Source organism: Citrus clementina, unplaced genomic scaffold (genome assembly GCF_000493195.1).
Source record: "Citrus clementina cultivar Clemenules unplaced genomic scaffold, Citrus_clementina_v1.0 scaffold_9, whole genome shotgun sequence".
NCBI lineage: Eukaryota > Viridiplantae > Streptophyta > Magnoliopsida > Sapindales > Rutaceae > Citrus > Citrus x clementina.
This window is the reverse complement of record NW_006261964.1, coordinates 5,037,044-5,053,490: the sequence shown is the minus strand read 5'-3', so window position 1 is coordinate 5,053,490 and position 16,447 is coordinate 5,037,044. Positions and strand designations below refer to the sequence as shown.

At 35.2% G+C, this 16,447-nt stretch overlaps 4 protein-coding genes across 5 annotated transcripts in view; 2 read left to right on the top strand and 2 right to left on the bottom strand.

The window, feature by feature from the left end:
- Positions 1–1,657: 1,657 nt before the first annotated feature.
- LOC18031184 (ureidoglycolate hydrolase) lies at positions 1,658–7,214 on the bottom strand. 2 transcript variants are annotated; one of them, XM_006420101.2, is made up of 12 exons: positions 6,924–7,214; positions 6,706–6,791; positions 6,014–6,088; positions 5,306–5,434; positions 4,662–4,748; positions 4,188–4,390; positions 4,003–4,105; positions 3,781–3,872; positions 3,572–3,634; positions 3,116–3,356; positions 2,530–2,570; positions 2,016–2,113 (listed from the first exon to the last, which is right to left on the bottom strand). In XM_006420101.2, exons 1-12 carry the CDS (start codon positions 7,137–7,139, stop codon positions 2,016–2,018), a joined length of 1,434 nt encoding a protein of 477 aa, XP_006420164.1. In that variant the 5' UTR covers positions 7,140–7,214. The 2 variants fall into 2 exon arrangements, with proteins under 2 accessions (XP_024038012.1, XP_006420164.1); XM_024182244.1 differs by lacking the exon at positions 6,014–6,088 and having other exon boundaries at positions 1,658–2,113.
- A 17-nt stretch (positions 7,215–7,231) lies between these two features.
- On the top strand, positions 7,232–10,377 carry LOC18032386 (DNA repair protein XRCC4). The gene is made up of 5 exons (XM_006420099.2): positions 7,232–7,520; positions 7,619–7,761; positions 7,872–8,000; positions 8,948–9,070; positions 9,420–10,377. Exons 1-5 carry the CDS (start codon positions 7,385–7,387, stop codon positions 9,657–9,659), a joined length of 771 nt encoding a protein of 256 aa, XP_006420162.1. The 5' UTR covers positions 7,232–7,384; the 3' UTR covers positions 9,660–10,377.
- A 685-nt stretch (positions 10,378–11,062) lies between these two features.
- Positions 11,063–14,160, bottom strand: LOC18032052 (pentatricopeptide repeat-containing protein At1g62680, mitochondrial). Its single transcript, XM_024180600.1, has 4 exons — positions 14,082–14,160; positions 11,830–11,991; positions 11,473–11,699; positions 11,063–11,176 (listed from the first exon to the last, which is right to left on the bottom strand). Exons 1-4 carry the CDS (start codon positions 14,158–14,160, stop codon positions 11,063–11,065), a joined length of 582 nt encoding a protein of 193 aa, XP_024036368.1.
- Positions 14,161–16,364: 2,204 nt separating this feature from the next.
- Positions 16,365–16,447, top strand: part of LOC112096796 — a 2,856-nt gene continuing 2,773 nt past the window's right edge. Inside the window, exon 1 of the mRNA XM_024180595.1 lies at positions 16,365–16,405. Within this exon, the coding sequence (XP_024036363.1) occupies positions 16,365–16,405 (41 nt within the window). The remainder of the gene's footprint in view (positions 16,406–16,447) is intronic.

The window sequence follows — 16,447 nt, the reverse complement described above, 5'->3', positions numbered from 1 at the left end:
GTGAGAATGGAACATTGAAGTGCCGCAATATTCTAGTGATAAGAAAACTGTACCTCTTTTACATGCTCCAAAAAACCACTCGGTAAAATATAATCTCTAAAAATCAATAATCTCTATTACATAGCAATTATTTATAGTCCCAACTTGGGCTAATTGGTTAAATTAATATGATGATAGTTGTTTTGAAATCCCTTGCATATATGTTTCATTGAATTGTATAAACACTCAATAAGTCGACAATTAATTAATTCTTCTTTAAATTAATAAATTTTATATGATAACGACATTATTAGCTTACAGAGGATTTACCGTATCGTATTGGTATTAGGTAGAGTCTTCACTTACCCTAATTATTACTCAATTATTAGGAAACACACAAAACTTTCGTTGGAAAGAATTACATATAGTCTCCTGCCTTGGCATTTCGTAATAAGTTGTTCCTAGATAAGCACACTGTTTCTGTTATATTTAACAAGTTTTCCTACATACGTAGTAAGAAAATATAAATTGAATATACGGTTTAAAAAGTTGTTATCCAAGAAAAAAAAAATGTAACTAATAAGGAGAAAAGAGTGCCGATGATTATAGCTGCACCTCGTAATTTTACAATCATATATTTTTATCTTAAATGATACGTCATTCATTAATCAATTATTTTTTCATAAATTTCAACTGAATTAGTTATATTATTTTACGGTCTTTTTTTCTTTTAAATTATATCATTATTTCACGTATTCTACTCTAATGAATGACACATTATTTACAAAATTTAGGATAAAATCTTAAAATATCTACCACTGCTTTTAATTTAATTGAAAGTTTTATTTTCATTCACTTGTAAGAATTTTCAAATAGTTGATACTACAAATTACCTTCAAGATAAAATAAAATTAGAACAATACTAGGTGTCCAAACATTTAATTCTCAATTTGAATTCCAACTGATATAACATTCATCCATTAGATATTGATTACAAGTTTCTAGGATGATGAGTTGTGATTCAAATGTTGGCGATTCTTTATATTATTAAGAAAGCTAATTTTTGGGCAAAATTTTAAGAAAAATAATATAATTAATGAGAATTAAAAAAATATAGGCCACGTGGCATTCTATACAATAATAACTCTAGTAATAGCTACTCAAAATAATTAAGGCCTACGCAAACTGATGTACAACCTTGATTACCTGTATTCCCATAGATTTAAAATTACCAATACATCTAAAGCCGTTGGGTGTTTTCCGGGCATATTTCCATTTTTCTCTTTTCATATAATCAAACTTATCACTTATGCTCCTGCTCTTTCATGTTTCATTTTACATCAGATAAACAGATTTATGAAGTTCTCTTCTCACACTCCCTCTCACGCGCCAGACACTCACAAACACCCATATGCAGCACACACAAAATTTACGCAAATAGACTGCATCCTGAGATCAGCTAATGCTGCAAGCATCACCGTTAGAGTTGTAATTTCAAAAAATGTGTTCAACAACCACCACCAAAATAAGAGAGGGGTTGGGGGCAGGGCTGGGTCGGTTTCAACTGTTGATCTGACTCGGAGGACAATTATTAGGTTAGTGATTATGATACTAGTTCTTACCAGAAAACAGAAGAGGATTGTTGTAAGTGCTGGTGAGTGCTAGATTTATCATCTGTTCGTCCACAATTATCACAACATCTGAGAAAACTCTGCTCTAAGCTAAATTAAAGGCGTCATCACTGTGATTCCTCATCAAGAGAAATATGAGATATTCAACATGACTATCAGAATCTACTGTCCCATGGTCAACAAGACTGTTACAAGACTATCTGAATTTACAGTCTCATGTCTAAGTAACTCGTAAGTCATGGATCAATGTTGGAGCTCTATATCAAGTCATTTACTAAAAATAAGCATAAAGTAACTCCTGACTGCACAAAGGGTAACAGAAAGGAGAATGTATAACCCTGTATACCTAGTATTGCAAGCAGTGATCATTGCAGGTTGTTGGTTGACAAGAATTACAAGCAGTGATCATTGCAGGGACAACTTGGCAAGGGTCAATGCTAATACCTTTACCCCATTTTCCATGTCATGGCCAGAGGCATATTCCTCAGGCTTGTGGCTATAACCTGCAAAATCAAATGTATGAAAACAAGCATTAGTCTGGTTCTATGCTCTAGTTCCCTCATAAAATAAGAAGATGATTAGATAGATTACAAATGCTAGACGTCCTCATTTTGACTAGATAAAGTCCCCTACTAAGTTGACACCATTCGAGAATGGGTATGTGCCCTACTACTTGTACAAGCGTACATTTTCTAATTCACATCATGTGATTTTAGTGTACTTCCACACAAGATTTGTTTCATGTGCACATAATTCAAAAGCAAAAGAAGCACCAGCACCAAAGCAGTACCTAAAAATTTTTATTGATGAAATCCAACTAGATAATTATAGTCATTCCGAATATTTCAACATTCAACTTAATAATCAGCGATGAAGGGTTTAGATTTCTAGATACAGAAGAAAAGAAATGCGTTCATACCTTTGAAACATGGAATGAATATCATGCCCATTGGCGATACCCTGCAAGGATGTGAACCTATAATTAGATGTTGCTAGCAAGAAGAACAATAAGATTAAATATGCATTCACCATCTAAAACATCCTTAAGCAGGTGAAGTGAACGGTAATAATAAGATAGCTAATTCATAGTAAAGCATCTAAAAATAAGGATACATTTCACATTTGTGTGCAAGTTTGGTGCTGTGTATTGTTTGTGAAAAAGCTTGGGAGTTGGAAGAAACAGATTGGATGTGAAACTTTTGAAAATTTGGGTGCCAGTCACTCAAATCATGGGGATTTCGGCGAATTTTCAGCAGTAAATTGCTGCCAAAAAGTACCCACTCCCAGTTTTCACCTTGGAAAATTTTCTTCACCTGAATTCCCATATTGGTATCTTGCATCATTAGATTTTATCATTTTCCTCCTCTTTCAAAGAAAAGAAAGGGGGGAAAAAGGAGTAAAATCTTCATGTTAAGAAACATGGCACTTGGAGGGCCCAAAATAATGGGACATATAGCATGGTACTGGACAAGGTACAAATATTAACTCTTTCTCTCTATCTATACCTGGCCATAAAGAGTGAATCATGGTAAGCTCTGCTTATCATAAACTTATGTGTTAAATTAAGTTCTTTTGACGCTGCTTCCACTGCCTCAATTATTGATTTCTCAGAAAGAGCTGGTGGATCCTGATTTACGATTTTGAATTCAGATAGAGTGACCCCACGATTTTTAGCAATTGTAATTGCAGACTGACGGATTTTTTCAATCACACTATTTCTTCGCTTTTCATCAATGTCTCGTGTGTCTGCCGAAACACAGATAATAGAAAACTCAATAAATAACAAAGAAAAACTTCAGAAATCAACTGGAATTAAATCAAACTTTGGGAGAAGAAGAATGCCAATAACATGATTTTAAACAAACTTCAGGAACTTAATACTCATCTCATGCAAAGTATTTATGTTATAAAATTGTTGGCCAGTTTTCCAATAAGACTTCAACAACTGATTGGAACCATACCAATTTCTAAGTGTGACTTGCTTGGTATGCTGTTGATTGCACCAGGATGCAGCTCCAGAATACCTTAGGAAACAGGATATATTGAGTCACATCATAGTTCTAAGAAAGAAAGATAGCCAACTCAAAGTTAGATATAATCTAATGCAAGATGGATTTAAACAATAAGTACCAAAAAATTCTAAGTTTAGGCATTCAGGAAGATGACTTACCGACTGTACCAACGGTATCAATGGATCCAGATTCTAGAACATGTTTCTCGACAGCTAGCGCTAGTTCTGAAGCAGCCAGACCGGCATCGTTCCTGCTCATTACATGTAAAACGTCGTGAATCTTGTTGACTGAATAAGCATAATAAAAGAATCAGAATGATGAATATACCAAATTGATGAAAGATATGTAAATTTAACTGCATACAGGCAGACAGCAGTTACCTATTCGGCATCAAGACAGCACCCGCATGCCCTCCATTGCCTTCAAAATCTACTTTTATACTTGCAGGAGCTGCAATCGCAGTCACTATACCAATTGATGTACCTGATTTGAAGTATAAAGTGGATTAATAACCATCAATAAATTGAGATCATAAGGATAAAATAAGCAGTAAAAAATGACAAACCTTCCTCCTCCAGAATGGGTCCCTGCTCTATATGCAATTCAACAAAAGCAGAGTAACTTCCTTTCTTCAAAAACACACTGGATAGGTCATTGTGCTCTTTTGCGTATCCAGCAGATCTTGCAGCATCTAAAAAGGATATATTTTGACCATCAACTGTTGATGTCAGATCTTTTGCAAGTGACTCAATTCCTGCCAATAAGCGACTGCACAAAAAAATAAACACACGAACTCATACTATAGTATAAGATTTCCAAACCCATATACCATCCACCATGCCAAGACATAACCTGTTGAAGTTTAATGTACAGTGGAAGTGGTTGCTATAAAGTTTGCAAAGGTAAGTAAAAGGAAACTCCAGAGGAAAAGTATCTTTTCTTCTTTTTGTATGGACAAAAATTAAGAAAGGAAAGCAACCAAATAAACCCAAGTGCATGTATTGAGTTATGAAGTTTAAACCATTTACAAGTGGCTAACCTTCCCAAACAACTGATCCCATAGCGTGTGGGCTCCTCTGAGGTGAACATGATAACCTCCAGTGACCTTCTAGGCTTGAATCCAGATCTGTTAAAGACCCAGTCAACATAGCATAGACCAAAAACTGTGGCTACTACACAATACCTTTATCTGAAAAAAACTATGACATGATGAGAAAGAAATTGCATCCATGCTATTCAGTTCAAAACAATCTTATTAGCTGGAAACCAAAAGCATAAACAATACCCTAGACTGGAAAACTGAGAGAACATAACAATGTTTATTATAACTGTATCTCCAAGACACGGCTTTAAGAGGGTGTCTTTGGATATAGTTTGAGATAAGTGTTTCAAATCTCTTCTTTGATAGCTTGAGCAAGGAATATCTGAATATCTCCTGATTCAATTTTGACATTATCTGACTACAGCACAGGTGATCTAACTAAAGGCACTCAACATCTAAAAGTTTATCCATTCATGAATAAAGTTATGTATGTTGATTGAACTTATTGCCATCAATTTGCAAAAAGAGAAATTTTCAGTGCTAATCTAGAATGCTAATCAACCCAGAAAGCAAACATAATTGGCAATTTATAACCACATATTTAAGATTCATCAGACGCTACCAATAAAATCAACCAATACCTTTTTAGCACATTAATGGCTTCTATTGCACCTAGCACACCAACAACACCATCATACTTCCCAGAGTACGGAATGGCATCAATGTGAGAACCTGTTGCAACTGGAGCAAGCACTGCTTCATTGCCAATCCTGCATAAGGGAAACAGGGGTGGGGGCATGGTCAAAGACATTTGAGGATACACAACAGAAATTGCGAAACATTTGTCTCAGAGAAATGAAGAAAAAAGGTGGTATTGTGAGCTTTGATACTCCAAACTATTACTGCCACAAAAAAAAAAATCCCTTCAACGAATGCAGACATCCTTGAAAGAAACTTCACTACTCTAACAAAAAGGCCAAAAATTTGGAAAATGACAGGAAAAGAGAACACCAATTGTCAACTAGATTACCCTTTGTGAAAAACACAAGACCATATGGAGAGTGCACTTCAAGTTGCTGTGAGAATTATGGCATTTTCTCAAAAAATGCAGTACACCACACTCTATACTCATAATATGATTTTCTTTTTCCATTTTGATGACATGTCAATCTGAACACAGTTACAGGAACTGAAACTCTAAGTGAGAATAAATGAAACCAAGAACTTCCATCCATGCAAACTAACACAGGTTAGGGTAATCTTGAGTTCAATTGGGTTCATTTAGAGAGCATGAGTTTGGCAAAAAATTCATGATAACCAAACTCCTCTGAAGGAAGATGAAATCTCACCATCTACCAAATATGTTACCAACTGCATCCTCCCTAACAGAGAGACCTGAAAGCCCCATCAAGTTCTTGATGTAGCTGCATTAAAATATTGCAAACAGACAGCATAAATCCTTAATTTAGGTGAGCAATTGAGGAAAAAAAAAATTCAGAAAGCAATGGCATATAAAGAGTTAACTAGATAATCCTCTACACATAATAAAATTTTCAAATATGATTGAATATATACTGTAAGGCTTTAATAGTATGTTCTCAACACATGAGCTTAAATAGCATTGTAAGTTAATAACTACTTAGAATGGCCGGAAATATTAGACAACTGCTGCTGGATTAGAAGCAAGAGTAATGTCCTGTATATATCCTTCTAGACATGAGGGGGCCACTGATAAAGCATACAAAGGGAACAAATATCTCTTGACAAACAATCAGATAAAGCATCACATATAGAATTCTCCAAGGCCTAACCTGAATAATTCATTCAAAAACACTGATAACTCAGTAAAATAGGCCTATTCATGTTGTAAAATAAATGATTACCTTTAAGGACTACAAGAAACAACTCCATCAGATGAAATATTATAAAGGATTCGATATACGAATAATTAATGAAAAAACAATATAAAAACTGTAACTTTCTATTAAGATTTGCAGACAATTAGAACATGCACAAGAACTGTAACTTCTTAAATAGTTACCTGCGTGCCAATACATCATTCTCAGTGTACAAGACCCTAGTAACTGATGGGGCAGGAGTGTCCGAGAAAGTTGACAGTTCATCGATCTAGCCCAAAAAAAAAAAAAAAACAAAAAGAAGCCAAAACCACACGCATTAAAAATATATATATTTTTTAATAAGAAAATAAAAAACCCACATTATTTTACTCGTCCATAATGCTATAGATTTTCTCAGTACCCGTTTTTGGAGAGTTTCAGTATCAACTGAGAGTGAAGAAGCCAAGTTTGTAACAAATGAGTTTGATTCATGAATTGGGTACCCTGAGAAAGCCTCCATAGTTCTGATTGTTGGGTCTTCATTTGCTTTAGCGTAGATTGCAGAAATGGAACAGAAGATTACGAGAACCAGAAGAAGATGATACAGTGAGTGAGAGTTGCAGAACCTCAAAGACATTTTTTTTTGGCTGGGCTTCTTCTTGTGGATGATAACGCTATGATTAGCTTACTGCTGCCACTATGTTATAATGCTAGTGCGTTTGGTGATACACGTGGCTTTCAAACTGGTCATATCCTAATATTTATTTATAGGATCTATATAAATATGTGCGAAAAGTCCAAATTCCAAAACACGCAACTCGAAAAGGCGGGAAGATTTCTGCACTCGCACTTGGGGCTTCTCGAGGAAGGAGCTCAGAAAAAATGGAGGCGACGAGCCATACATGTCTAAAGCTGGAGATTCCCGACGCCACGGATCCCATTTTCGTCAAAGGCACGTGGTTTCAGACCCACTTCGATCTCTCCATCACTGACGGTCTCAACGCTTGGCTCTGCAACGGTATTATAAATTAAAACCTGTAACAAATATTAATTTAAATTTGTCATTTTTCTTTTTGGGTGTGTCTCAAAGCAACAGCGTTTTCGTCTTTTCGACAGCGTCTGAGGAGCAGGTGAAAGATAGGGCGGCGCTGTGGGACCAGCCGGTGACCGAATACGTCAAATTGGCTGAGCGCTATTTAGGGTTTCAGCAGCCTGGTTCTGTTTACGGTTTTACTGATGCTGCTGATGGATGTAAAAGAGTAAGTTTTTGTTATTATATTTTAAAATTTAATTTATTTTATCGAAATTGAAATTGGAAAAAGGTGAAATTTAAAATTGTGGGTATGTATGTGATTGTGATGTATTGCAGTTGTCATGGACATTTGAGAAGGAAGGGACTAAGCTTGAATGGCGGTGGAAATGTGGATCAGCACCTAATAGCAAGAAGGTTACTGCAGGGATTTTGGACTTTCTTATGGATGCAAACATTAGGCTCAGTGTAAGATTCTTTTGCCTTTTTGTTGGCTGAAATTTTGAAGATTGTTAGTTGAAACAATTTTACTTTATTAGATGTGTTTGTAATGTTCGTTAGATTTCAATGACTTGGTGCATGTTGTAAGTAATGTTTGAAGGGCAGTAAAAGAAAAGACTTGGGATCTGTCCATACTGGGTTCGTTTATATTCAATGGAAGGGATTTATTTCTCTTGATGTTTGATTCAAAACTATCAATGGTTGTACATTGACTTGGTTCTTTGTATTTTGTTTCATGAGGACAATGCTAAATATAATTTCCATGATAGACATTTATATCTTTAGAAGTTCACTTTCTCTGTAGGTGGTCCAGACTTTAGGTTGGAAGAGCGAGTAGTGGTTGGTTACATGGAATGTAAATCAAACATGCTGATTCACTTCGACCTTTCTTTCTTATCAGTGATGAGTTGCTGATTCATGGGGTGTCATCTGTCCTACTGGTTGTTGATATCATCTATAATGCTTTTGATTCATTATGGATTAAGCTGAGACATTTTTCACATACACAATATGTGAGTTTGAATTGGATTTTGGGTACTTGAGGAATCTTATTTTATACTTCTAGCAAAGTGATTGTAGCAATATGTCTTATTCTGGAAAAGTTTGTATCAGCTGCGGTATTGATGGCCAAGTTTGAAGAAGCTCTAAAGCTCCTTGGGCTTCACTCTTTATAACTCCAAAATGGAATGGTCCTGCCAGGATACTTCATTTTCTTTATAAAATTTTCTGTACCAACGAGCTATATACATGTGGTATGAATTTTGACTGTAAATGACATTGAACGTTTTGTTCTATTATTCTTGCTGTTTCTTTGGATAGATAGATGGAGATGAAATGCCTATGTCAATTAGTTTGGTAATGAAATTTGTCTGTCAGCTTATAACACCTTCATGTTTTATCTCTTTCGCTTATAGGATGAAGTTGTCACAAAAACTCAATCATTTGAGAGACTGAAAGTGGAGGCTGAGAAGTGTTTAGCACAAAGTGAGAGATTTAAGAATGAGAAGCTGGAGTTTGAATCAGCAATCTATGCAAAGGTGCGTGAATAAATAACACTGATAGTATTGCTCTTTAACTGGAGATCCAAGACAGAGACCAAAAGAATAAAACGTTTGAAAATAGGGACATCAGGTGTTTCTGATGAAGCCCCTCTTTCCAATTCAGTTTTGACTGATGAAATTGTATAAATGCTGAATTCTTAAATGTATGGTTTAGATTTCCCATAATTGATGTTTCCAGAATACCCATTTAGTCATAGTTGTAATTTCAAGATGTTTTGAACTCTGAGCATGCTAGTTATTAAAGGATGAATAGGATCTTAGGAGCATCAACTTTCTATTCTTTTAGTATTTAGGACTAACTTCAAGTTTTTTTTCCTGCTTCTAGTTCCTAGGTGTGTTGAATTCAAAGAAATCAAAACTCAGAGAGCTTCGAGACAAGCTTTCAAAACAGGCAGTCATGGGGGATTTGCAACAAGAGGAACAGTCCACAGACAAAACTGAGAGTTTTGATGAAGGGAGCGATGATGACAAAAGTGAGGAAGAACCTGCAAAGGATATTACAAGCACTTCAAAAGGTGTTCCGGCTAGTAGGGCTCGTGGTAGAAAGAGGATTTCACGCAAATAGCATCTAAATAAACAAATATAGATTTGAGAGTGAGTACCAATCTTTCCTTTTTCTTACTTATATTGTAAATCATGTAATGAATGTGCTGAGTTTTGTGGAGGGATACAGATTTTTCTTCATTCCAACTAAGGATACCCACCATAAGGACTTCAACCCCCGTAGCATCCAGCTTGGTGCTTAGAAAGCAGTCCGACAGCACATATTTGCCCAACACTTGTCTTTGTCTTCAATGATTAAGTGAAATTGTATGCTCAAAATTGGAATATCTAATTCCGGTGAAGCATTGACTTCAACTAGTTGAATCAGTCAGACTATTAAGATGCCTGGGCAAGCTTAGGATTGAGTCATTTACCTTGTTTGCAAGGGCAAAAGAACGGGCACTGTAGGCTGACAGTTTGACACAACTTTCTGAAATCAGAATCTTGCAGACAAAACTCAAAAGGAGGGCAGCAAAGCTGATAGGAAGAAGTGAAGGGGACGCAGTAGCATGGGTAAAATCTTGGCACATTAGAAATATAGAATTCACCAGAATAAAAGCAATAATATATGAATGTGATATTATTTATCATTCACCCACACTCAAAATCGAAGTAGAAAAAGGGAAACCGCAAATATACACCATCTTAAAGGACTGTATCATATGTAATAAAACAAATATGCAATTGCAACAACATGAATACGACAGAATGTTAGAACGTGCAAATCTGAATACTATTGCATTTAGGGGAAAAATGGACAAGTTTTTATTACCTCAATTCTCACACAAAAGTGAAGTTACCGATTTACTAGTATCTCTTTCCGTATTTTGTACCATATCATTGTACAGAATTTACAGTTGAAAAGTTCCCCCGAAAAACATTTGGAACTCAATGGTTGCACGACATTGAATCTACAAAATAGAGTTATAGCAGCATTAGAGTGAACTGTTCATTTGATGAGAAGTTCCTATTACACATTTTGTTCAAGAAGCTACATTGCTTTATCAGTTTCATTTTTCACAAGAAAACCCGAATAATGGTGTTGAATGATATAGAGTCTGGAAAACGTCCCTACTTTTCCATTTGGACAAGCAACATATCAGTCTCCATTATCATCTCTTTCTTGCAGATGCCATTGATCAGAATGTCAAATGTTACAACATCAGGAACCAAATCTTTCTCTGAGAGTTGATCTAACTTCTTTCTAGCTTCCAATCTGCCCACTCTACACAACCCATCAATGACTGCACTGTAAACCTCAATATTTAGCTCTTTCTTGTCCCTTTCAAGGGACTGGAGCAGAGCAATTGCCTCTTCAACGTGGCCATTTTTGAAAAGCCCATCTATCAAAGCTGAATATGTGAATAAATTCGGAGATAGATCAGCTGCAGGCATCCCATTGAACAGCTTTTGTGCTTCTGCTACTCACCCAACTTGACGAAGCTCTGTTATAAGTAGGTCGTAACCAACTTTATTAGGCTTCAATCCCTTATGAAGCATTTCTTGAAAGAGGCTAACAGCTTTTTCAGTCTTCAAACTCTTGCAATAGCAATTAATCATTACATTGTAGGTAAAAACATCGAGCTCAAGTCCCTTCATCTACAATCGACTCTAACAGTTTTCCAGCATCAGGTGACCAACCGATTCTTAATCCATTGATGAGTGAATAATAAGTTAAATAAGTTAGGCTCCCTCCTGGGCTTAATAATCAAACTGAAAATCTTCCTTGCTTCTCCCAATTTTCCCTCCTCGCATAAGCAGTCTATCAATATTGTGAACGTTACAATTTTCCCTCCTCCCAATTTTCTCAACATTCGATTAAAAATTCTATTTGCCTCCTTGCAAAATCCCATTCGACAAAAACCATGAATCAGTGAGTTGTAATTGACTAATTCAGCGGAAATCCCTCGAGCAACCATTTTATCAGAATACTCAACAGCTTCCTTCAATCTATTAAAGCTACACAACCTGTTAATCAACGAACTGTAAACAATGACATCGGGGCAAATACCATTTCCTATAATTTGTTTGATCATTTTTATTGCGTCATCAACAGACCCATCTTTACAAAGACCATCAATAAATAACCACATTGGTCTCACAAATCATCCTCCCATGCAAATGAATAGCAGAATCAATCTCGCGAATCTTGCATAATCCATTAATGAGAATCCCATAGACATTAACATTACCTTCAAAACCTGACTCAGTCAATTTATCAAACAACTCAACCGCATCAAAAAATTTACCATCCAAACACAGAGCCTCAAGCAGAGTACTCATAGTAATTAAATCAGGCTTAAAACCCCTCTTTATGATCTCACCCGGTACACAAAACTCACAATTTATTTTCCCTGTTTGATAAAAACAATTGATCAAAATATTAAATGTGTACAACTCAGGCTGAATTTCACAACTGTATAATTCCTCATACATTGAAAACACAACATCATAACGCTTAGGCTTGGAAATTGAACGTACAAATGATTGAACGCATCAATATTAGGAATGGGTTTGGTTTGGATCAGTTGACGAAAATATTCTTGGGCTTTTTTGGGACTGATTGCACCTGGTTTACAGTGGTGCCTTACACGGTACTCCAACTTGTTTGGACCCAAAACAGAGATTGGTTTTGTGTTTTGGTTACTGGGTTTTGCATTTGGTGAAGGCTTTGAGGTGGGTTTCTAAATAGAGAGGGAAGTGTGTGTTTGCGTTTGCTGCTTTTGATTAACATGATTGAATGAGAGGCACTTGAATTGGGTGTCTTTTATCCTTTTGCATACTAAAATAGTGTTAAATTTTGACATATATATTTGAGTATCATAATAGTTCTAATCCTTAATTTATCAACCTATTTTATGCAAATTAATGTTTACAAAATAATTTAGTATAAAAAGATCAGCTGAAGAATACTAACAGTTATTTTTTTTCAATTATATGAACTTATTTATGGTAATTTTATATAACCAATCTTCTCATATCATATCAATTTGTATACAATTACTTACACAAAGTAATTGTGATTTTATCATTACTTTTTATTTATACATTTCCATGTTATAATAGTCATGATTCTTTTTAAAGACAGAGAGCTGTTCTTTTATTCATTTGAGGATGATAATTTTGGAAAAGATAATCAACAACAAATAGGCATCTTTTATGACTTCATTCTTCCAGCAATAAAAATGGTATATCGATTTGTTAAATGAGCTGTCGAAGGGTCGAGTATATCATATTCCAAAGTTTATAAGCTAATCAACAAAATCTAGAATCTTTTTGTTAAATGTTACAGGTTTTATTTTTTATATTTGCAAGAACAGACTTGGTTGTAAAAGATAAGAGAGACAAAGCCCTGAAGCCTTTATATTTGCATATAAGACATCTCCATCAAACTCACTCAAAAAAAAAAAAAAAATGGAGTTCCATAGAACAAACATTCGCTTCTTCACAATTTTGTTCATGTTCATCATTTTGTTCGCTTCAAGCAGCACAATGCAACTAGGTTCAGCCTTGAGGCCATTGCATGCGAAGCCGCATATTCGTAACCTTATTAGCCATGCGACCCTCCAGAGGGCTCCCGTGCCACCTATTGGCGGTAATCCTTGCAGTATGATTCCCGGTGGGGGAGGGATTTGCCCCCCTCCTCCGGTCACCGACGTTTGATTTTTCGGTGGCTTATTAGCGCAAGTAATAAAAACATACGAAGCAAGGTAAAACTTAAAAGGGCTGGCTCTTTTCATTGCAGCAGCAAATGGTCGTGTATTCTTATATAATTTTGTTATAATTAAATAAACTGAATTGCAGCGCCTGCTTATTGCCTAACGAAACATGTCTGTTTGGCTTGCATCCATCGCATTTGACAAAAATCCCTCAGTCAAATCCCTTTACTCATCTTTTCATTTGGTAATTAGCTTTCTTAAGGCAAAAAGAAAATTTAAGGAAAATTTGAGGAGAAAATGGAAGGATTTTCACGATTACTTCATTTTATAGCCAATGGGAAGAGGGGAAAAAAGAAAATGTCATTTCATACCATTTTTAATGCAATCACATACAATTAAAAGCAAGCCCACATTCAGATCAGATGTCGCCAAAAGTGCACTGCTTCAGAGTCTGGCTGAGAATTGAACGACGGGAATTGTCACATCAAAGAGATAACATTGGTAGTGGTTCCCTTTCGGTAACAAAATGGACCAGCAGATTTGCAAATCAAAAGTTTAATTAATAATTAAGTCGATTAATGCTTCAAACATGCATTATGTGATTTGGAGAAGAATTAACGGGGAGGAAAGATTTAATTAATAAAGGGTGAAAAGATTTTAATTTACAAAGGGAATCAGAATTAATTGTATTGGTGCTTGTAGCTTAACTCAACACAATCTTGATTGAAAAAAAATTAATAAGATAAACTAGTTAGCCTAACAATGACCGAATTGGTAATATATACCCGGATTTGAAACAGATGCTCCCGTTAAACCTCCATTTGCATTCACCTTGGTGGCGGCCTTGACATCATTTGGATTCATTCTGTACTAGTTCTTGAAATATTTGAATATCATACAGCAGTTCTGATTTTTATATTGGCACGTTATAATAAGTTTGTTTCATATAACCAAACCAAGAAGGTTCAATTAACCAATAATAAGGATGGAAATAAACTACGGATCCATAAAAATTCAGAAGATTTGAATCCGTATCTTAAAATCAAGATCCTTGAAATTTGAATTTAGATGTAAGTGCATTCCGAGAAATTGGATATCGGAATCCGTATTATTTTATTCAATTAAATTTTAATTGAAAAATATATTAATAAAATTATTTATTTAATATGTATAAGTATAATTAACTCTATAACTATGAAAATTATGTTAAAAAATAAAAATAATAACAATAATTAAAGAATATTTTAATAAATTGGCTTACCTTAGATTTTTTTTTTTTTAATGTTTGATTTATCTTGTGTGAAATTATCGTTTGTAAATTTATAGTGTTGACTTATTGATTGTTAAATTATAATTAAATTTTATTTGATATTATTAAGTAAATTATTAAATTTAATATTATATTTAAATTTATTATTATACGAATCCAAATATCTAAAAATCTACCGCAATCAGGATGCACCAACATCCGGATCCAAATTTAAATTTTACCATCTCTAATCAATACAAACCACTATCAATTTTTAATTCCAGGGCAATTGTGAAATTTTAAACCTGCACTTTAATAAAAATATTTTTAAACATATTATAAAATTTTATATTTTTATAACATTAAAATAGTTTATTAAACTCCACGAATTAGAAGTGTGCACGATTTAAAAGTGTCTTTATCAAACAAAAACAAAAAGTAAAGGCGCCTGTATTAAAGTATATGCATATATACGTATATGTGTGTGTGTATATAATCTTTAACCGGTTCAGCCCAAACTAGATTCGATCCTTGCTTTCAACTGTCGGTCCAAAATAAAAGCCAGAACGGATCTGGAAGAGTAGTGAAAACCAGAAAAAAACTAATAAAAAGTTTTTGGAACGGATCTGGAAGAGATTTCAAGAACTAACTAATCAATACATATATAAGGCTCAGGCAGAAATGGAAATGGAATGAAGATCAAATATATCTGATTGGGCAGAGAAACACGGTAGAAAGAGAATCCGTCGTCAATATTCACCATCACCGTATACAGATTACAGTACAGATTAGAAAACTCATCTCATGACCGTGATTTCTCTGTCCAAACAAATATAATCGATCATTTTTTTTTTCTAACAACGAACAACGAAAGTGATTTTCTCACTTTGTAAACAGACCAAACCAAAGCAAAATAAAAAAAAAGTAGAGCGAAAAGGTCCGTTTGTGTCTCTGGACATGGGCTTATTTATAGGCTGCTTATTTGGGCTTCAAGATTAAAACCCTAGCAAAGGTTAAAACCCTAGCACTTTTTCCATTTTTGGATCACTGTTGATCCAACGGTTACATTTTATAAACAAACATCCTGGTAATCTGAGCCGTTGGAATGGAAAATCGTAACGGCACGACACGTTGGAATGGAATTTCGTAACGGAACGACACGCGATGTGCATGAGGCTTTTTTTTGGGAAATTTACACTAATAACCAAAAAAACTTTGCTTTTTTTCATCTTAACCCCCCAAAAATATTTCTATCAACATTAGCCATTAAACAACATTTGAGTCCAAAATACCCCTCCCTCATCTCTTCCCCAACACTCCCTTTCTCTCATCTCTCCCAAACCGATCCAACTCCCATCATCGACGGCGACATCAACCCCGTCGGCGGCGGCTCCATCTCTCACCGGCATCCGATCTACGATCCACAACCTTCAACAAAACCTAGGTTAGTCATTTTTCTTATTTTCATTAATTTAAAATGAGATTTTAGAATAATAATAGTTATAGCTTGAGATTGATAATAGTGGTGATGATGTTTGTGGTGGTTGGTGGTGTTTGGGAGTACTGTTTTTGATTTTGGAGTGATTGCGCTTAATTTTGGGGGTGGGGAGGGAGGGGGGCAGGGCGCGCGCCGGCGCCCATCGCTGGGCAGCAGCGCGCGCCCATGCGCGGCCTGCGGTCGCACCAAATCTGGTGCGACAGCAGGCGCTGTCGCACGAGTTTTTTGGAGCGACAGGCGCCTGTCGCACCAAAAAATTAGAGTTTTTTTTTTACGAGTTAATTTTTTATTTTTTAATAATTTTATAAATATTACAGATACATGGCGAAATCAGAATCATCGGATATTGAAGTAGGCAAGATGTATTTTCGTTATGCTGATCACTTTCCTGGTCGAATTTCGAG